General features: G+C 33.8%; 2 protein-coding genes across 9 annotated transcripts in view; both read left to right on the top strand.

The window, feature by feature from the left end:
- The window catches only part of LOC125053879 (POU domain, class 6, transcription factor 2), a 133,334-nt gene extending 129,445 nt beyond the window's left edge, over positions 1 to 3,889 (top strand). For all 7 annotated transcript variants that reach the window (XM_047655481.1, XM_047655483.1, XM_047655480.1 and 4 more), the window contains 2 exons: positions 90 to 226; positions 1,062 to 3,889. In XM_047655481.1, the coding sequence (XP_047511437.1) occupies positions 90 to 226; positions 1,062 to 1,186 (262 nt within the window). In that variant the 3' untranslated portion in view covers positions 1,187 to 3,889. The remainder of the gene's footprint in view (positions 1 to 89; positions 227 to 1,061) is intronic.
- An 833-nt stretch (positions 3,890 to 4,722) lies between these two features.
- LOC125053859 (tyrosine-protein phosphatase non-receptor type 4) lies at positions 4,723 to 21,725 on the top strand. 2 transcript variants are annotated; one of them, XM_047655455.1, is made up of 15 exons: positions 4,723 to 5,313; positions 5,686 to 5,814; positions 7,488 to 7,701; positions 8,674 to 8,882; positions 9,706 to 9,858; positions 10,916 to 11,154; positions 12,369 to 12,518; positions 13,698 to 13,935; positions 14,989 to 15,094; positions 15,826 to 16,065; positions 16,675 to 16,791; positions 17,523 to 17,746; positions 18,561 to 18,693; positions 19,806 to 20,014; positions 20,555 to 21,725. In XM_047655455.1, exons 1-15 carry the CDS (start codon positions 5,164 to 5,166, stop codon positions 20,621 to 20,623), a joined length of 2,580 nt encoding a protein of 859 aa, XP_047511411.1. In that variant the 5' UTR covers positions 4,723 to 5,163; the 3' UTR covers positions 20,624 to 21,725. The 2 variants fall into 2 exon arrangements, with proteins under 2 accessions (XP_047511411.1, XP_047511410.1); XM_047655454.1 differs by having other exon boundaries at positions 4,724 to 5,313; positions 13,695 to 13,935.
- Positions 21,726 to 22,255: the final 530 nt, after the last annotated feature.

The following is a 22,255-nucleotide window of genomic DNA, read 5'->3' on the forward strand; positions in this document are numbered from 1 at the left end:
TGTCGTCGTTACACACACTACACACTTCTCACAAACACATTACCCAGATGTATAGAAGTGTGGATATAATTATTAATATTAATTTACAGGTATGCATCGGGCCAGAATCATCTAACGGACTTTATCGGTATGGAACCAAGTAAGAAGCGGAAACGGCGCACGTCCTTCACACCACAAGCCTTAGAACTCCTTAATGCGCACTTCGAAAGAAATACTCATCCATCAGGTACGAATTGTTAACTAAAGCTATTTGCTAGAAGAGCTTTTTTATATTTTATTTGTTGACGTGATAACGTCTTATAACGTCGGCTGCACGCACGAAAAACATGATTCATTGTCACATACCGCCTGTGTGCAAGCGAGAGCGCGAAACAAGCGATAGAGACGCACGATCGGCCTAAGCGTTTGGCTTGTGACGCATTTATCTCTCTTCCAATCGTCGGCCGATGCGTCCAAAAGAGACAGCAGCAGTATACAACCTATACGTGAACTGTCAACTGTTTATAAAATGAAGTGAAAAGCCTTCTTTGTAAACATGTATACAAAATAATGATAATTTAGTGATAATAATTCAATTCAAATCATGAAAGTATGCAATTTTTCGTCAATGTTTTCTTATGACGTTATCATGTAAAATTATCGTCTGCAAACGGATTTAACAGACAACCAATTGTATTTTTTTTACTGAATATGAGAGAACTATGACCTTTTCCTTTCGAATAATTGAGGCATTAGGTTTTGTATTAGAAGCATTTCATATATTTATATACCTTCAGAAGTGTACATTGCGTTACCTATATGAATAAATGATTTTGACTTTTGTCGCCATTATTGTAATGATGAGAACAAAATGTCTAATAGCTATTTAAGGTTTTAATTGAATAAGATAGTTATTGAATAAGTCAAGAAAAAAACTAACTGTGTTAGTTTTAAAAACCCAAATAAAACCCAGGAGACTGATAAATTCGTATCCAAAGTAAATTAAATACAATTGCGCTTCCAAATTACATTCTTATAGAAATGTGTTGTACAAATAAATAATGATAATTTTATTTTTCCAGGTACGGAAATAACTGGTCTCGCGCATCAACTAGGCTACGAACGTGAAGTTATCAGAATATGGTTTTGCAACAAACGTCAGGCTTTGAAAAATACTGTACGAATGATGTCAAAAGGAATGGTCTAATGTTACTGTCATATTTAACGTCAACTATTTTAATGTCTTATTATTGTCATTTGTTTAAAACGCCTCTTGACCTGAAAAAAATAGCTATTTGACCTGGACAAACCACGTTATTCATAACAAATCAGTCTTTTTACACAATTTTAAAGTCTCTGTCAAATTGTGTGTACGCTGTGGTGAAAAGACATATTATTGTGACAGTGTATTACGACTGATCTAGTTTTATGAATAAAAGGATGTCAGTAGCAGATTCAATAGACCCTCGTAGATATGAAAATGGTTTGACATATCGTGACTTAAGTAACTGTCAAAATGGTCTAAAATCGATGAATTCGTTCATAAACAAGGCGAACAGTTATACCCTTAATTTTATCTAAATATCCTTGTTTTAAAAATTGTTTGATAAGTAAAAAGCTCTCTTAAACTACTTATGTATTCGAACTGAAGTTTTTGTCTCTTATATCCGTGTTTACGCTATGACGAAAAGAGACAGATCGATTTAAATCGTTAACTTTTTAGTTAGATTTTCAGGGACAGCTGTTGAAAGGATTATTATGATTAGATCATTTTGCCCCTGTTTTAAGAAAGTGATTATAATTATTTCTTTATTATATAAACACCGATCTTTAAATGCATTTTATAAGGACCGTGTTTTAATAATTCTTACGTCTAGCTACAAAAGCTGTAAACTAATATTTTGACAGATTTGACATATTGGAATACAGACAATACGACAAATATTATGCGACAGACGTATATAGCCTTATTAATCTTTATTCATAGATTACCTCTATCTAACACTTGATCATGTGACCTTTTCACGTCTGTCGGATAGTACTTGTCTAGGTCACCGTTGTCTTTTGTCTTTGCGATAAATATTTTATCTTCGATCCCCGTTCATACAAAAGGGAGATTTAAAATTCGTTATTTTAGCTTACGGTCTGGCCTTACTCGAATCTGACGATTCCAGCCAAGTTTAGTAAAGTAATAAGTTTTTAATGGAATGTTTATGTAAAATAAAACATTTTGACTGATATACTCGTCTCGATGTAGCTATTTTAACAATATAAATTGTTCGTAGAATAACTAGGTGTTTAGTACAAAATTAATATTGGCTTTTCGTTTCCTTGAATGAGTTGTGAATGCATTTTGTAAATAAGTACAACGTGAAATCTCATAGTAAGGTTATTTATTTTTACTCTGAGTTCTTTTGTTTTTAGCGAAATGTGCACCGTATAGTTTAGAATATGTAGTGAATGTGTCAGTCTTAGTGGCCTACCTTTTTCGACTCTTAGTTTTTCTGTTATTAGATAGATATAAAACAATATGTATAAATGCATTGTCGTAATGTAAATATTGTTCGTTTAGTTTAAATGTATTATTAGTTGTAGTTTAGTATAAGTTTTTAGCTTTGTAAGATTTGTGTATACAAGTTAGAAATTTGTTGCGATAATTCTTGAAAGCCTTTATTTCAATGTTTGCGAATACTCCATTTGTTTTAACATGTCACACGTTTAGCAGCAGGTCTGGAGTGCATATTTTTTGGAATCCAACAAAACTAATAAAATTACCTCGCATTTGGAAAGTAGATTTTGAAATATAGAATTTTCAAAAAATTGAAATTATATTTGATTTAAGCAATTGAATCCAAAATGTATGCACGATTTTTGACTTTTTCTTTTCAACTACCCTCACTAAACGGTTATATTTTGTACATGACTCAGATGGCGATAGATAATATTCCAAGTACCGACACCACTCAGAATTTTACGGCGAAGAGCCCCAAACATTTCCTAATAGACCTACTGCTATTCGTTCAGAAATAGATTTAAGACGTAATTTAACGTATGTTAATGACCAATGAAAACCAACTTGTGATGAATAATATTTGTACTGTTACCTACTACTTAACAAGAGTCGTTAAAAAATATTATTAAAAATATTGAACATATTTTTCGGCTGTTGAAAAAATTGTAAATACAATATTAAGGATAATAAAACTATTTGGATTAATATTTAGGAACAAAAGGGAAAAAATATTATCAAAATTTATATTTTCAAAAATTATTACAAATGCAAAAAATGTGTATTTAAAGTGGAGGGTTCGGCCATAATCAAAATTATCGTTAAACGGATTTTTTACGACTTTGCACATCACACACACAAACAAATCAGTACGGTATACAGTGTCTATGTGCGATGCGATGTCTCAATCATATTAAGGAAACAGGTTTTTCTTTACACCGACCGATCCGGGATTAATTAATCTAATTATAGAATAATATTATCAGAAACGATACTACGTTTATCCGATATTAAGCCGAATACTTAAATAGATGTACCATAGTGCTTTATCGTTAAATAAAAACCTGATTCCCCTCAAACATTAGCGTAATAGTCAGCATAGAAATAATGCTAAGTACAAAATAATTAATTAATTATAAAACTGCTAGTCCGTTATAAAATAAAGTTTATTATAATTGAGAGATGGATCGCATCGCACCCTGGTTTTCATACGCAATTACATAGTAATAGTAGTTTAAAAATTATGGAAATCTACACATAACTTCATCTGTAACACATATTCAAACCAAACTGTAACAGTATCTAATAGTGATTAATTTCTCTTCCTGTAATGGTACCGATTGAATGATATGGCTGCTGGTTTATGAAGAAATGCAGATTAAAGGCAGATAACTGTTTGAATTCTTGTTTTATTCATTTTATTATCACCCATAGACAATTTAACCTATTTAACTTATCCTTTTACGAGAGATTTAAGAAATTTTGTTTTGCACGTAGCCTAGGGGCGCTATAAATCTTTTCATTCAAATATTGTCGCAAGGTCGATTAAAACAAGTAACTTCGGGTCATGTAATATTTACATAAAAATTAAAACACATTTATCTACTACAGTATTATCCTAGAAATAAGGCGGTTTAAGGCCGATAATTTAATAAGAATAAATTAAATAAAAAAATCTGACCACTTAAAAAAAGGTAAAGTTTTACTTATTGCATATATGTACGGTGTCTTTCTATGCATAATTAAATAGAAAGGTACTTATTTAATGATGGTTTTAATAAGTTGTAATTGTAAGTAATTAATAAACATTTAGTAAATAATTCGTGCCTATTTACATTTTTTATCGTAAATTTCAAAATATAGTCAGAATGTTGAGTCAACGATGCGTTCGAATTACACAATACGTTTAAATGAAAGTATATTTCATAATATTTAATATATATAAAATAAACCTATAAGAGATTTTCCCGCAATAAAAAGAAATACTATCATAACATTCTGTAGCGGCAAGGCTTAGTTCTTTTGACCTTACCGCACACGTGTATATATATATATACATATTTTTGTACTATCAAGAATCAAACACATTTTTTTCTTAATATTTCTTAATAATAATAATTAAAAAAAGATATTAAATATCATGTACAACATTGTGACATATGAATCACTAGAATTTCAGTTTTTATAGAATGACAATGACAACTACATTACTGACAAATGACAAACTTTTATAACTACTACTGGGCACTGGCATTTGGCAAACGATAATATAATTTTCATAATTTCATATTTTTCAGAATTCAGAAATATACAATGGAGTCGACGAATCACGAATTAAAAGAAATTACGCAAATTTTTTAAAGGCACGCGTTAATTGATAAATATTTTTGATCAAAACAAACAAAGCTTTGTTTGATTTGCGCTTTTGAAGTAATTTAAATTAGCCTAACTTTACAAAACCACTACAAGAGTGTATTACAATTACCAGTGTAACATCGTAATTCTCTCATTGCGTCAAACGCGTACCAGAAACCATGAACGTCTATTGTGTTATGAATCATAAGGTTAGGGGTTAGTGGTTAGTGGTATGTGTAATTAAGTAGTTGATTCGTGTACGATAGCGTCGGGCGTTGACTTCTCTGATAGGAATCCGGTAGTGAGTAATCGATGGAAACATGATTGAGAGTGTATCGCGCCGTGCATTTAGTAGTTCCAGTGGTACATATAACGTGCGAGCATCCGAGCTCGCGAGAGAACGAAAGCTAAATATTTTCAATGTCACTGTGCTGTTTTTGGATGACACCCAACAATCCTTTCAAATCGAGGTAAGACCTGTACATTTTCGGATAATTTGGATAACTTTTTTGGGATACATTCCAAAAGCATAAGCTACAATAGAATATATATGAAGTGTTTGGTTGTCTAGGAATCAGATGAAGAAACTCCTTTCTTCCTTTCTTAAGCTTAACAGTAAAATAAGTTTAATAAAAATATTTTTATTTTATCATAATACTGTTGCTATTAAATGTTTTGCTGCTAAATGTTTCAAATTTAAATATTTATTTGCTTACATACATGTTCTTACTTTGCTGACAAGCACCCATGATTTCATTTCATATATAAAGAGTAATAAGAATATCCATAACATGCTATGTGTTTTTTCCATACCCTGACTGACTTATTATTGATTTTTTTAGAAAAAGGCAAAGGGTAGCACTCTTCTTGAGCTAGTGTTCCAACATCTAGATCTAATTGAGAAGGATTATTTTGGATTACAATTTACTGAGAATGGTTCACCACCTAGTGCAACAAATACTGAAATAACCGTGAGTACATATACATTTTGTTACTATCTAAATACCAGTAATATAAACATAATAATAACTGGTGTATCAATAAAACTCTATTTATATACCAGATATATATTAAGGTCATTGGCAATTGCAGCTTAAAAGATAACTAAATTGCACAATATAAGTTTTTATCCTGATGAATGATAAGATATAAGAAAGAGGTTTATAGATTGTCTTTTAAATATAAATAAGCCACGAAAATTAAAAATGTTTAAGTCACATTGGAATTAGATATCTCTTTATACCTATGAAAGCAAATGAAGTTAGTTGAATAGTCAACAAAAATCTTACTTATGCATTTATTGTGTGTAAAACAATTCACATAATACTAAATAAATTAAATTGGGAATCTAATAAGGAATATATTTTGAAAAGTTGTATGGTACAAGTGCATACTATAAAATTACATTTCCATTGAGTCATACATCATCCTTAAGGTCTTGCTTAGTTCTTTTACATTAATTAATCTACTATCAGTGAGTCATTGTGTTTATTTAATTAGTAGTTTAAGGAATTCTTATCAATCAAAGACTTTTCACTTAGTATATAGGTGAAAGGTGTGTCTATTCAAGTTTATAATTAAGTTTAAAGTGATGGTATTAAGTTGTTTAATTTCTGGAATAACTTCAAATAAAGTTAAAAGTGTGTGGTAAGTAATTTATGTGTCTTGTCTTATTAATAGTAAGTAGCCCTGTGATTTCTCCCTGTTATTTGGTTATTATGATTGTATAAAGCTTATACTATCCTTTTTCAATAAATAGGTTATTAAAAATTTAATTATTTCTATTGCGTCTGATTTCTATAGGTAATTAGGGGTGACCTAAGTGGAATTTGGGTTCGATACAAAGAATCTGCCAAAATAAATACAAATGTTACAATTAAAGTAAACGCAGCCAATTAAAAGTAACAATAATCTTCTATAGGATTGCTAACTTGCATTCTAGGAATCGAGTATGTAAAAAATGTGCATATTTGCACATATCATTAAACATTTGAATAAATTTATGGTCATTTCACGCATACAATCTCAGTTTTTATATGAATTTCATGCTTTCACCAATATCACTCTCAGTAATGTTATTCCTCCTAATAAATGATAATTATTAAATATTAATAGTAAAATTATTAATATATTGTTTCAAAATAAGATTGCATTTTTCTACTTCTGTGACTTAATAATATCTGTGATTAATTACCAGAAAAATATATGTGGATAATAGGTGGATAAAATAGAAAGTATAATACACTATAAAGCCAGTTAATTGACTATTAAAAGAATATCATTCAGTAAAACATAGACTTGCGAATGAATAACGTAGCTATTAATTTATATAACAATAGATTATTAAACTATATTTTAATTTGGATGCCTAATGCAACCGATAAACAAAAAAATTATTACATTGGTATAATATAATAATAATATATAGTTATTTGCATTTGCTCAAAGAAGTATTAAATAAGAAAAGGAAAACAAAACAATATTAATGCATCTTCAGGTAGCTTTAGGCAAGGGGGTATAGAAGATGGTTACAACTATTGCCTCATTCTTTGATGCTTGATAAAAATAAAAATAATTTTTTTGTCCCACCAAAAAGTATTTGTGTATCATATTTAAATATCCTCATTGTAACATACATTTTCAGCGCTGGTTGGATAGCAGTAAATCAGTAAAGAAACAAGTTGGTGTCAACGCTCAGTTCTGGCTTTCTGTCAGGTTCTACCCTCCAGAACCGTGCCGACTTGCCGAGGAGTTCACGAGATATTTACTCTGCTTACAATTGAGAAAGTTATTGCTCGATGGTCGCATGATTGCTCCGAGAAACACCGCTCTTTTGCTCGCTTCTTTTACTGTGCAAGGTAGGATTGATGCAAATGCAACTTCTATATAATAAGTTTTCATAAGCATAGAGATTGCCTAAATTATTTGAATTACACCCTAAGTTTATCAGATATCAGTCCTTCTCTTTAGAATTTAATAAGCATTTTGTAACATATTATTAATAATCCTAATGTTGTGTATGTTTCAAGGAACCATGCAAATCATAGATTTAAATTTTTTTTATTATTATGGAACATAAGTTACAGGTATCACTTATTCCACGTCATTTGGATAGGTTGACATCCCTACTCATCGGCAAAGTAGACAGAGAGTGTAGGCCAAGAGAAAAAGCCAGCGTAAAAAACTCTCGGTACTCATTTAAAATAGCAAATCATCAAACAACACTTATTTTAAAACCAATATCTCAAATTAATTAGAAGTAGCCTGTCTAGCACTAGCCCCTTTTATCAACTATATAATCGTTAACTTTATAGTAAGCATTTTTACATAGCTTTAATTTAGAAAAGCAAAGTTTCCCATATCTATATTGATTGGTTGATTTGTTTAAAAGTGTAGTACGAGTATGAAAGCTGTAATGTTTTTTTAAACCAAGCAAATACAATTTATATTGAAGCTTTCGCATTGGCAATGCCTAATATGATACAGCTAATGAAATCTATACCTTTAACACTATTTAAGGAGCGTTCAAGTATTGCGTGACGAATTTTGGGGGGGGGGTTCCTATTGTAAAACGTTACGATGCGGGGCGGAAATTGAATTACGCGTTATTCTTAATATTATTTTCGACTTTTCAGTACTTTACACCACATAATGGTAACTTTTATGTATAAAGAGTCACTGTGTGGTCACGAAACGTTTTACATGGGGGGGGTCAATAATCTCCAAAAAGATGATTTGTTAGTATGAATCCTAGCGCGTTGTAGTGTGTTACAACAAAAATTCTTGCCTTACCTTGGCTCACCTGGAGATCACATTTTAATCTTTTCTAGCGGAATTAGGAGATTACAATACGACAGAGCATACAAACAGCTATCTCTCAGAATTGTGCCTTATTCCCAAACAAAGTGCGGAGGACGAACGGCGTATACGCGAGTTGCATAAATTGCACAAAGGCCAGTCACCAGCAGATGCTGAGGCAAACTTTTTAGAGCACGCTAAGAGGCTTGATTGCTATGGTGTGGAGTCCCACCCGGCTAAGGTATTGACATTGATATTTACAGTGTAACTGATTTAAGGACCTATCCGGTTGCCAAACTCCAAAAAAGTACATTGTTTCTTTCCATTTTTCGTCATCGTTTGAAGTATGGCGAATGGAAAAAATATATGGTGGAGTTGAGTAGTTTATGTATCCATTTTGAAAGATCGATACACGATTTAAAAAACTTCGCTCGATAGTAAAAAATTCCAAACATCGCCAATTTTTACACTTTGAATTTTTTGCTAAGTAATCCATTTTAGAAAAAAATTTGATAAAATTAGATTAATTTAATGTTTTACAACTAATTGTTATTACGGGCCGGTGCGCTCAGTGCTCCAGCTCTCCACTGCGCCCCGCAATCCACCCCGAGATACTGACACAGCAATTCGAGCTGGGATAGGGCCTTAACGTGAAACTAAAATGCGCACACATCAGCGTCGCTATATACACATAAAAACAAAACTCAACTTCCCGAACAAATGAGCGGTGTTGGCCTAGTAGATTCAGCGTGCCACTCTCATTCCTGCGGTCGTAGGTTTGATACCCGGCTGTGCACCAATGGACTTCCTCTCTATATGCACAATTAACATTCGCTCGAACGGTGAAGGAAAACATCGTAAGGAAACCGGCTTGCCTTAGACCCAAAAAGTCGACGGCCTGTGTCAGGCAGAGGAAGCTGATCACCTTTTTGCCTATTAGATTGGCAAATGATCATAAAATAGATTCAGAAATCTGAACCGAACCGAAAGTGGTAGCGCCACTGATTTAATTTATTTTTTACGAATTTGACATAGATTGAAATTAATTAATAATAAAATTGCAGGATTACAGCGGAAAGGATATCCTTATTGGAGTGACCTCTATTGGCATTGTGGTTTTTCAAAATAATATTCGAGTCAACACATTCTCTTGGAGTAAAATTGTCAAGATTTCCTTCAAGAAGAAACAGTTTTTCATACAACTGAAGCGAGAATCAGTAAGTACATTTCTTGTTAATGAATATATTATTTTAAATAGTTTAGTTTAATTACCAAAGTTAGGGTAAATTACATGGTAAGAAAAGTTAAACACATACACAAACAAGTTATACGGATACAGATTTTGGAAATAAAACCTTTTACCTTGGTTAATAATACTTATTAATTTCAGTTTCTAATTTGATTTAAATTTCTCCATTATTCCGATAGCGTAGAACTGTAGAAGATACTAAATATAAATAGATAATCTTCATATACTTAATAAATTCTCGATTTCTTTATACATTTTAACAAAACATTTATTTGTCATTGTAAAGATTTATTGACTAAAAGTAATTAAGGAAAATCTTATACTTATTATTATTATATTAACGTCATTAAACAGTTATTTCTTGAATAAGGAAATAACGTATTACAAAAGGTACACATCTCAGTTTAAAACAAATCTGATTTTTTTTATATTAATATTTAAAAAGAACAGAAATCTATCTGTAGCTATATCTTAGATGCTCCCTTCCCTCGGTAAAATACTATGCGCTAGTTCGGCTGTATTTAGTCAGTATAGTAAAACAAGATATCCAAGAATATGGATTGATCGGACATGCCGGACATTCGCTACGTCCTGTGTATATCTTAATAAATATAAATTACGTGTCACGTTGTTTGTCCGCTATGGATTTCTAAACTACCGAACCGATTTCAATCAAATTTGCACACCGTGTGCAATTTGATCTAACTTAATAGATAGGATAGCTTACATCTCAATTTATACCCGCAATATTGTTTTAGTGTAAAATATTTGTTTATTATTTGATAGTCACAATTCTAACAGATGGCGCTGTCTTGAAAGTACCAACGTTTCAAATAAGCTACAATTTAATGGCATTACCACCAAAAAAGCATGGTGGTCCCCATGACTGGTGTTCTCCTACCGTTTCCCTTGAATAGGTTACTATTATGTAATATAACTAAAACCTTAGCCACAGCAACGCTCGGCCGGTCTGCTAGTAATATATATATCCTTCAAATTATATACATATATTATATATGTTCCAGTCTGAATCCTACGACACGGTATTAGGATTCAATATGCGTTCTGGACGCGCGGCGAAGGCCCTCTGGCGATGCAGCGTGGAGCGTCATGGCTTCTTCAGACTCAGAGCTCCACGTCGCAGGCCCCTTTTGGGGGCTCTAGGGGCGCTAGCTGGGGTCACAGCACCAACTGTAGCTAGGACTGAAACGCAGGCTCTCGAAGATGCGAGGCGGTCTAGATCGAGTAATCGGAGTTTTGTTAGGTGAGATAATAATTGTAACAGTTTGTTTGATCTTTATTATTATTATTATTAAGCCATTATTGCTGACACCCCAATACAATATATATCAACACTTGTATCACTTATATGTGATAACCTAACTTAATCTAATACATGTGATGTGTCATCGATTTTGGTGATCAGCGTGTCCTGTTACAGCGCCTCTCCAGCTACTTCCATTATTTTCTAATGTTAGCTCTTCTTGTCCTAGTTGTGCCTCCTATTCTCTTTATATCGTCTGCCCATCTCTTTCTCTGTCTTCCTCATTTCCTTTTTCTATCTCGCGTTTGCCATTCTGTAATAATTTTTGTCAATTTCAACCTGCTATCTCTCGTGATGTGCACGGTCCTGCGCCATTTCAATTGCCTTATAATAATAATAAAAGCCTTTATTGCTGAAACTACTTATACTATTACATAAAAATGTGAAGTACACTAATAATTCATCGGCAAGCCGGTTAATTTCAGTTATACAGCTTGTCCTTGGGCAGGCCTCCTCTAAGAGCTTCCACTTTTCTGTTTCTAGCATTGCGTAGCCACATAGGGCCAGCTGCTCTTCAGCATCTTCCCATCTTTTTATTTGTCTTCCTCGTTTTCTTTTGTCATAGCAAGGAAGCCATTCCGTCACTTTCTTCGTCCATTTATTTTTTTACCTTCTCTCATAATGTGTCTTGTCCATTTCAATCTTTCACTAGAAGTAACAGCATTTCTAAACTTTGTCATGTCCTTTATTCCTTCTAGTTTTACTCTATCTATTCTGACATACTCTTAATTTGTTTTCTTGTTTATCAGTGAGTGACCAGGTTTGACATGCGTATATTAGGCACGGTAATATACAGGCATCAAATACTTTTCGCTTGTAAAACATTTTCAAGTTTCATGACTTCTGACAGTGACCAGTATCTTTTTCATGTCAAAAATGCAAATCTCATCTAAAGATTGCATAGTTCCCAGGTAGATTACCTCATTGTTAAATTTAGTTTGTTATTGTTAAAACCTTTCGAAACATTATAAGTTTATAAAAAGCAACACGGCTTTAAAAACGTGTCTAGTTATAAGTTTGTTACATTCCAGGAAATAATGTACACTGGATATGTAGCACTATAAAGTTTTGTGCAACAAAATAAAGAATTTTTGAAATTGAGTATCTTTTCCAAGTATTTGTAACTCTTTAAACCATGTTGTATTACCTTTCAGACGCAGCAGTTCACGTAATCGTGACCGATCAGCAGGTGAATCTCCCGCGTTGGTCGTGACCTCATCAGCTAGAGGGTCTAAAGTCACGGGTCACGGGGAACCGCCGCCAAGACAGGCCTGGAGTGATGCACCGCCATTGGAGAATGAAGAGTATGTCCCAATTTCCATAATCTTTTCGACTCGAAACAATTACTGTTTAACTGGGAATCGAATTTAACACGTATGTCACCATAGGTCGTGGCCATAGCGACTCATGGCCACGCGTAAAACCTTTTCAGAATCCCTATTAAATGCGCCAAAACTTGTAGTACAGGGACACTTTTCGGTAGAGTAATTTTTTTTCACAGTGTGGTCCAAAGTAAAGAAAAATGTATGATTTGAAAAAAATTTATATCATATAACTTAATATTATCTTAAATACACTCAATAAACAACTATAAATAGTATGTCTAACGCAAGAACTCATCAGTACCAATCTAGTGGATATTATGAAAATGATACAGGATGTAGATTTTTTCGAATTTTAATAAGAATTAGTAAAAAAAATTAAATTTTCATATAAAAACCAAAATAAATCATAATTCTGCAGGGGTTGACCTTAGAGACCTCCCGTAGAACAATTTTTTGCCGCTGATGACCTCATCTATCCCCTATTTGCGTTTGATCCACGACTTTTTGGCCACCCTGTTTAGTTGTCTAAAAGATATCGCTCGAAAGCGATAAAGTTTCCAGTTGCCCTCCATAGGATCGGATAAGAAATTTTTTAATAACACAAAACTCCAACAAAATAAACAAAAATTATAACTTACTTGGCCGTGAGTTTTTTATCGATTTCTATCCGTCTCGAAGGACCAAAAAAGAAGTACGGTTCTGTTTAACAACCTTTGCCAAGGGGACCTTCTTCATGAGGGAAGCGGGTTGATAGCGCATTCAGATATAAACAATTAAAGCTGTGTTTGAACAATAAAGTATTTCCGAACCAATTCGACTTTCGGTCCTTCAAGAAAAGAGCATAACAATTCTTAAAAGGCCGGAAACGGACTCGCGAGCCCTCTGGCATTAAGTGTCCGTGGGCGGCGGTATCACCTAACATCAGATGATTCTCCTCCTGTTCTATTAAAAAAAATCAATGTAACTAGCTAGCAATGGTTTGTCTCTTTACTATAGTTGTCTCTGGTATTACTGTGTGTAAAGCCTATATGGATTTGATATATGCAAGTCACACTTAGCGCTAAGTCTCAATTATAGCAATCACAATAACAATTGACGGCCGTTCTTAACTCGCCTCATATGAAATCAACCGTTTTAAGTATATTTTTCCAACAGCAGCGATGGAGGATTTCTGGAGCGATCTCTGGCTCTCCGCGTTCCGCTGTCGTATGTAGACGAGTCGGAATCGGAATCGGCCGCGGAACCCGAACAGGATAGCGAAGCTGTCTGTGTCCGACTCAGTGCGGGACCGGATGGCCGATTCGGATTCAATGTCCGCGGCGGAGGGAATAATACTCCTGTGTTAGTTTCGAGGGTAGCGCCAAGGACAAGGGCACATTTGCAGGAAGGAGATCAGGTATTTTTTTTATTTGGACCACAAAATTAGGACAAACACATGATACAAATTGAGGTTCATACAAAAATATGAAAGCGGTGCCGTCCATATATATATATGTATATACCATGCGGACACGACCAGCGCAATCAAATAATCGATGTGAGACGTAGTATGCGTTCCGTCTCGCTCTAATGCGTATTGGCCGCATCTATATTACGTCATCATGTGTTAGGTTTATTTTCGTTAAAGAATTTCTTGATTCGGTCGCAGCGCTAAAAGCCCACTAACATGAATTGAACTCTGAAGTTCGAAGTCGTTAAATGGAATATCTACATTTATTTATTACTAGCTGACCTGGCTAACTTCGTTCCGCCCTACAACCTTATAATATCGTTGTTACTTTAATTTAACTTATTTTAGGATTTCATTAATGTTAAGTATTACATTAATACAACTTTTTTGCAAATACAGAAATGTTTTATTGCTTGCCATTGCGAAAGAAGAATGGCAGTTTTACACATTAGGCATCTTCTCTCTAGCGTCAATATGGCGATACTGCATGTTAAGCACTTCCAAATCCAACATCTTTTGATCAGGATCAAAGCATGGTTATGCATCTCCCCATTCACCTCAAGATCGGAATTTCTTGAACTGACACGAATTCGACGTAAAGTGATGCGTAGTTCTGTCAACAGATGGCACCATATGGTTTTTGTATTCGTAAAATTAATTAATTAATTTATTGTTATTCGATAACTTATCCGATATTTTATTGCTTATTCTGCTATTTGGGACGGAAACAAATCCAACAAATCAAAAACCATGGCAATCGGTCCAGCCGCTCTCGAGTTATAAGTGTTGTAACAAACCCGACTTTCTTTTATACATATAGATTTTCATTTAATTTTTTTAAATATTTTCTAGCAAATTACTGTCGTCGTAGGTATTAAATAACTTATGTATGTATATATATATTTAAGTAAATAGCATTAGTTACTTGTATGATTAAGCACCTATTTCCCTTACCTTGATATTTGAAATAAATTTAAAGTAGGTACATAATTATTTCAGGTGATATCGATAAACGGCAAAGATGTCGATGAAATGACTCACGATCAAGTGGTTCAAATGATTAGAAATACCAAGGGTGTTCTAACATTGTTGGTGAAACCTAACGGTAAATATTATTATAGTATTTAAATATATTTTTAAAGTTAAACTAATTTTTGCGCGTTAGGGATAATAAGAGTCCATTTTTTCTATTGTTAGTCGTCTACAAACGTAGAATAAATTTTTTGAAAAGATGTTTATCTGGTTACGCCAAAGAAGTATAACTTCTAACGCGGGTATATACGTATACGTTTTTATTTTTTTTATAAACGTGTAAATTGGATGTTTGCTTTATGAAATATTATGTTAATTTCTTGGATAAATTTAAGCGTAAAATCAACGTCAAGCTATAGAAATACATATTTATACTCAATAACTCGAATTTCAAAACGGAGACTCGTTTTAATATGTAAATATACTACAAAACTTAAGTTGAATTATTATTCAAATTCGACTCTACGGATCGAAACACACTTCGAAATCGCGCCTTTGTAAGTCGAAACTTCAACAGTTAAATCATAAGTATCTCGAAGTTTTTGTAGTAGAAAACTCGGTAACTCGATTTTTTTTGCACTTCCCTTAACATTCGAGTTATAGAGATTCCGCTGTATTATTAATTTTCTGGTTTTAGTCATCTTTCGTACGACGTTGATTTATGATACAACTATATATAGACGAATGCTATTACATAAATCAATTATATAAAGTAAAAATTTCCGTTTGTGTCCGTATAAAGCTTTTAAATATTGTCTTTGGTTTTGGTGGACGACGAAAGATTAATAACACACTCTCTTTCAGCGGTCTACGAACCCGAAGAGACGGGTCCAGAGGAACCGGCGGTATGTTTCGTCCCACTCGGATCAGGCCAATTCGAGGGAGACGCACTGGAACAGTCCATGCTCCTGCTGGGAGATGGTTTGGCGAGTGGTGCGGCTTTACGGCAGTATGAAACGTTATTACGGAGATTGCCTGAAGAGTCTGCGGTTTCCAAGTTACCGAATAATGTTAACAAGAATCGGTATAGGGATATCGCTCCTTGTAAGTATTTTTAAGAACTTAGCGTTTACTTCCAAGGAGTTATGAATAAGCTCTTTCTATATGTAGGTAAATAGCGTTTATAATTAGAATAGATTAAACCTTAGCTACGGTGCTGTCACGAATTTTTAAAAAAAAATTAATTTTTACTTTCGTTCTAATTATTTTCACTATAGTTCTAATTATTTTCACTTAAGCTCTAATTATTTTCTGTTTAATTCTTATTATTTTCGCCTTAGTTCCAATAATTTTCACTTGAGTTCTAACTACTTTTGCCCCCAGTTCTAAACGGTTATACTAGCGGATCCGACAGACCGACATCCTAAACACACGTCTTGAATACAAAAAAAAATAATTATGATGGGGCAGAGGGCGTCCACAGTGTCTCTCGTTCGGTTAGGAGTTTCACCTCGTTCCAAGTCTTTCCAGCTCTTTTTGCCTCATGCACCTGTACGCCAGGTTTGCTTGGGACGGCCACACTTTTCTTACGGTTTCCAATCAAGCGCCAGCTTGGAGATATAATTGGAATCTTTTAGGAGTGCGAATCCATTTACAAAGACACAGAAGATTTATATATAAGATGTAATAAAAAATTATATATTTTCTTTCTAGATGATTCGACTCGCGTGATATTAAAAAATGGACCAACAGGAGATTATATAAATGCTTCATTTATTAATATGGAGATTCCGAACTCTGATCTTGTACTCACATACATTGCCACTCAAGGTATTTGGAACTATTTTTAATTTATGAAAAATGAATAAACAGCCATAAAAATGTACGCACAATATTAAATATATATTTATTAATTTTGCAATTAATCCGCTAGCCCCGGGAAACAAAGTCGTAAAGCAATTTTTTTAGAATTTTAGCAATTAAAGAAATTTACAAAAAAAATTGTTTGTTCGTGAATTCCTCGAAAAAGATCATATCGTCATATTTACCGTAGAGAGTGTTCAGAGGAGTTGTTCTGACTAATACCTGCAGCTGAGTTTCACCATCGGACGTCAAGGCAGAATACGAAATTCCATCCGTATCACCTCGACGTCCGTCGTTCCACAACTGAGCGATTTTCAAGGCAATTGCTGCCGCGCACCACCACTATGTTGAACCAGCTGCCCACTGAAGTATTTCCGAACCAATTCGACTTAGGGTCCTTCAAGAAAAGAGCGTAGCAATTCTTAAAAGGCCGGCAGCGCTCTTGCGAGTCTTTGGCAGTGCGAGTGTCCATCACACTTAACATCATCATCATCAGTGGTATCACTTAACACCAGGTGAACATCAGAAAAAATCGGGACGATACTTTCTTATTTTAATCAGGCATAACTTGGGTAAATTTTTTAAAATTTGTTTAGTAGTTTTTGATATAGCATAATAACTGTACCAAAAACTGTTAAACTGATTTTGATGAAGTAGTAGTATGTATGCTAGGATTTATATGTTTTTTTTATCAACAGGTCCTCTAGCCTCGACAGTTGGAGACTTTTGGCAAATGGTTTGGGAAAGCGAGAGCAGTCTGATTGTGATGCTGACGGTACTGGCGGAGCGCGGTAGGGCGAAGTGCCACCAATATTGGCCCAAAGTTGGGACCAACCCACTCAAGACTAGCAACTCGTTGACCGTACTAACGAATAGCGAACAGAATCTTGGACATTATATCAGACGAGAATTGGTTTTGAAGGTTTGTTTCGTAAAAATCTTAATTTAACTTAAATTTACGAATTGTGTCATATCATAGGTGGCGCCACTTATATGAAATTAATTTAAATTAAAAGTATTTGTTGAGTAATTTTTGTCGTGACAAACTATTTTTGTGATTATTTTATAAATAAACTAAATGTAAAGAAAACACAAAAAATAAATTTTAAATTATTTAACTATAGATTTAAAAAAAATACAATTAATATAAAAAAACGAAACGAAAACATTACAACAGAGAGGGAAAAAACATTTTTATACCTTACACATAATATTACATAATATATCTTAAATAGCCAATCACATCCAAGGTTGGCCAATAAATACCTTTTAATTACCATTTTCAGGTTACTTGTAACTTACTTCACTTCAGTAGTAACTGAAGTACTATTTTGTCTCTTTCTGTCGAATAGTGTATACGCTGTGATGAAAAGAGATAGATGTATAGAAAAATTCGGTCTAAAGAATGAGAACAAGCCTGACAAATGTGAACTAATTCAATTTATATTACATATGCATATTCTCAAAAAGAAATATTAAGAATAGTGACGAAATATAATGACATAACAGTGTTGCCAACCTAAGAACATTTTTTTTTTTTTTTTTTCAAATATAACGAGGGAAACGGGCAGACGCTCGCCTGATGCTGAGTAATTCCACCGCCTATGGCCAAAAGGCTCGCAAGTGTGTTGCTGGTCTATTTAGAACTGTTTTAACACTGCGACCTCAAATCCCACGACGGATCTTCTCCATAACCTCAATGGCGCTGCGTTGATTGTAGTTTTCACTTATTAAAGGACAATGGCGGCGCGAGTCGGGCAATAACTCAGCTGCAGTACACGGCGTGGCCGGACCACGGAGTACCAGAGGACTCCGCTGCCTTCATTGACTTCACCCGGCTCTGTTCGCAACTCAGGAACCATCGAGCTGGTATGGTTTTAAAAATATCTCTGTCGGAAATTTAAACCTTATTACAAAGAAATAAAGATCGAAATTTCCGTAAATTATGGATCTTAATGACTGCTTCACAAAAGCTTTTTGACAAAATTTTGTACCATTTCGGATTATTTATTATTGGAACCTACAGACACGGTTATTTTTAATTCTGTTAATAGTTAAATATACGATTAAATTTTGACGACTCATTGGTCTAGTGGTTAGTACCCCTGACTGCGAATCCATGGGTCCGGGTCCGATCCCCGGAGACGAACATCGATGTGATGAGCATTTGGTGTTGTGTTTAGGTCTTGGGTGTTTAAATATGTATTTATATGTCTATCTATCTATAATATGTATGTATATCCGTTGCCAAGTATCCATAACACAAGCTTCACCAGCTTAGCATGGGACTAGGTCAACTCGTGTGAATTGTCTTTAAAAAAAAAACAAGGTTACGGTAACTTGGTAGACTGTTGTAAAACATTTTTAATATCGTGAACCTACCAAAACGCTTTTCTAGACAAGATGGCGTCGCATCAGCATTATATTATACAATAATATTATCGTTCGATCAAGAAGAGTTTGTCTTCTTGTCTAAACCCCAAGACAGTATTATGATTGAACAAGTGAGGACTTTATTTACAATTACTGTCACGTGACTAACATACCTATAAAAATCTATATTTTAATTTTTTTCTTATATAAAAACATTTTTATTTTTTACTCCATAACTATTTTCTTAAAGCCATGTTCCATATAGATTTACTCTTAATAATATTTTACTGTTTATCGGGCATCATTAAATCAATAGTATAATTTTGCTAAATTAGGCTAAATAGTATGCTTTGAGTAAACTTGAAGTGATTTTAATTTAGCTTAAGTATTTTTTTTATAGCATATGGGGGCAAACGTGCCTAATGCTTAAAAAACGGCAGTCATAGCAGCCCATGGACACCCATTTAAGTGGGTGCGTTGCCGGCATTTGAGGGAGTTTAGGAAGCCTTCGAAAGTGCACGCGCAATCTTTCCTATACCATACAAATTTTTGTAGAAAAACCAAAATTTATCGCGAATCAGACATTTATATACCATTTGATATTGCAGTAATACCAACCGTAGTGGAAGAAATGACGGAAGAAGAGCGTATACTGGAACCGCCAATGATCGTCCACTGTTCCGCGGGCGTGGGCCGGACGGGCGCGCTCATATTGGCCGAAACCGCGTTGGAACTCGTTGCGAGACGACAGCCTTTATACCCTCTGGATCTGGTTAGGACTATGAGGACTCAACGGCCGATGTGTATACAGAATGCGGTGAGAATAATCCAAAAAAAATTCGAAAATTCTAAGTTGTTTTGTTTTTTGTTCTATGTAAGGGAGCGTTCAAGTATTACGTAACGAATTTTGGGGGGAGGGGTCTTTTTGTAAAATGTTACGATGCGGGGCGGGGATTGAATTACGCGTTATTGTTAATATTATTTTCGACTTTCCAGTGCTTTACACCACATAATGGTAACTTTTAAGTATAAAGAGTCACTTTGGTGGTCACGAAACATTCTACTATTGGGTACAGAAAAACGTTACGGCGCGTTACATGGGAGGGGGAGGGGGTTAATAATCTCCAAAAATTGCGTGACGTAATACTTGAACGCTCCCTAACGAAGCTGTCGGGCTCATCTGATGTTAAGTGATACCGCCGCCCATTGACACTCGCCCATTGTCGGTTATCACTTTATTCAAAGTGACCTGCTTGCTTCATTACCTACTGTCTCATAAAATAAATATTAATTTAGATATTAGGAACTTAGGAACCATTTTATTAATTGTTTCTAAATAACTTGTTTTTAATTCCAGAGTCAATACAAATTCGTATGCGAAAGCATCCAAGCAGCGTACTCCCAGGGTCTGAACCAGGATAACTGATAGCTGCTACTCCACCCTTCGGGGGACCCCTATTTACGCATACTCATGTATGGTATCAGCCTTATAAGGACACTGTGTTGTATGGACCTTAGGTGACGTCACACGTGACGCAAATTTACGTACCAGGTTACCGTCAAAGCAAGACTGATACTTTTGTGCATTGTAAAATATACCTTAACACAAAGATATACATACAAATATTCAAAATGACCAATCTATGTGAAATATGAACGGAAACAAACGCGAATTTACAATTTGTCACAATAAAGTCACAGCTTAGATTTACTTTAAATTAACACGTCGTGGATACAAGTCTTTTGGCCGAAATTTAAATGTCATGTTTAATCTGTTATTTGTAGCAATTTTTACTGGATTTTTTACAAGTATTGTAGATAATATCTATTATGTGTGTTATAATTTCGCGTTTTATTCTATAAAGTGTTAATTAAAATCTTATCATAAATACTTCCGTCACTTTGATATGTCAATATCTTTCGAATCTGTCATTTTTGGATTGTTTTTAAAAGTTTTGACACTAATTCTGCACTTTGTATCAATGTTTTTTGGAAGTCTTGTTCACAGCGCACATTATGAATATACCCTCATTATGAAAAACTTTAATAATTCAATGTTAATAAATTTACTTTGGCCTCGAAAACTATGCTTTTATAGGAAGTGAAATTTTTAACTACCCTCAATTCTAGATAGCAAATTTTGTTAAAACTAAATTAAAAAAACGTGGCATTGGGGTATTTAAACAAACTTATGGCTAACTTGATAGTTTTCATAGAAAAATGGAAATAGTATTTTTTGTCCCCGGAAATCGAACCTAATATTTTATGATGTAGATAGACACATAGATGGTGTCCCCTTCAAAAAGTGTTCAAAATTTCATTCTATAAAAATTATTAATAAATCAAATTGATTTGAATAATCTCGAATCAAAAGTACATATCAATAAGAATTAGGATTAGGAATTTATTTATTTGATTTTTTTGTAAAGTACCCACATCGAAACTACCCTCAATTTTGTAACTTTTTTCTAAGCTCTCTTAATTAAGTATTTAGTTATTTACTTCGATTACAGTTTTTAAAAACTTTTTATACGCTTTTATGTAAATAGATAATAAAATACTGTTTTATCAGATTGAAACGCAACCGTTAAAACAGTATTTGAATAGTTAAACGCGAGTATCATATATTGGAGTTAAATAATTTGCAGATTGAAACTTGTTGTATATAAAATACGCGTTTTAATCTGGTAATTTCATTTAAATCTGTAGTTCTTGCCCTAACGAATTTATCACACTTTTGTTCTTAGTGCCATTTTAACTTAGACATATCTAGGCCCGTATTTCGGATATTTCAAAATCTAGTCTTGAGTTAACCCTTAAAACACCGGTTTAACTAGACACGTACTTCCCTTGTCAAATCTAAATGTTTTTTTTTTTTCTATATTTCCCTGTGATATCCAAGAAGTATCTTGAAACAAGTTGAACGTTCCGATATACGGCCCGTATTCTAGTAACTCTACCAGTATTACTTAAGTTTCTAAGCGAAATTTTTATTTCCCTGTATAAACAACTCCAATTGAGATGAGTGAGAATGTAAAACGAAAGACGAAACGATATC

The sequence above is a fragment of the Pieris napi genome, chromosome 11 (assembly GCF_905475465.1).
Source record: "Pieris napi chromosome 11, ilPieNapi1.2, whole genome shotgun sequence".
In the NCBI taxonomy this organism is placed as follows: Eukaryota; Metazoa; Arthropoda; class Insecta; order Lepidoptera; family Pieridae; genus Pieris; species Pieris napi.

What these genes read in the sequence shown, in the direction of transcription:
- LOC125053859 (XM_047655454.1), top strand. Translation starts at nt 5,164, where the DNA reads ATGATTGAGAGTGTATCGCGCCGTGCATTTAGTAGTTCCAGTGGTACA. An exon ending in TGGAGTCCCACCCGGCTAAG is followed by an intron (nt 8,883 to 9,705) that starts GTATTGACATTG and finishes ATAAAATTGCAG; the next exon opens with GATTACAGCGGAAAGGATAT. An exon ending in TACAACTGAAGCGAGAATCA is followed by an intron (nt 9,859 to 10,915) that starts GTAAGTACATTT and finishes TATATGTTCCAG; the next exon opens with TCTGAATCCTACGACACGGT.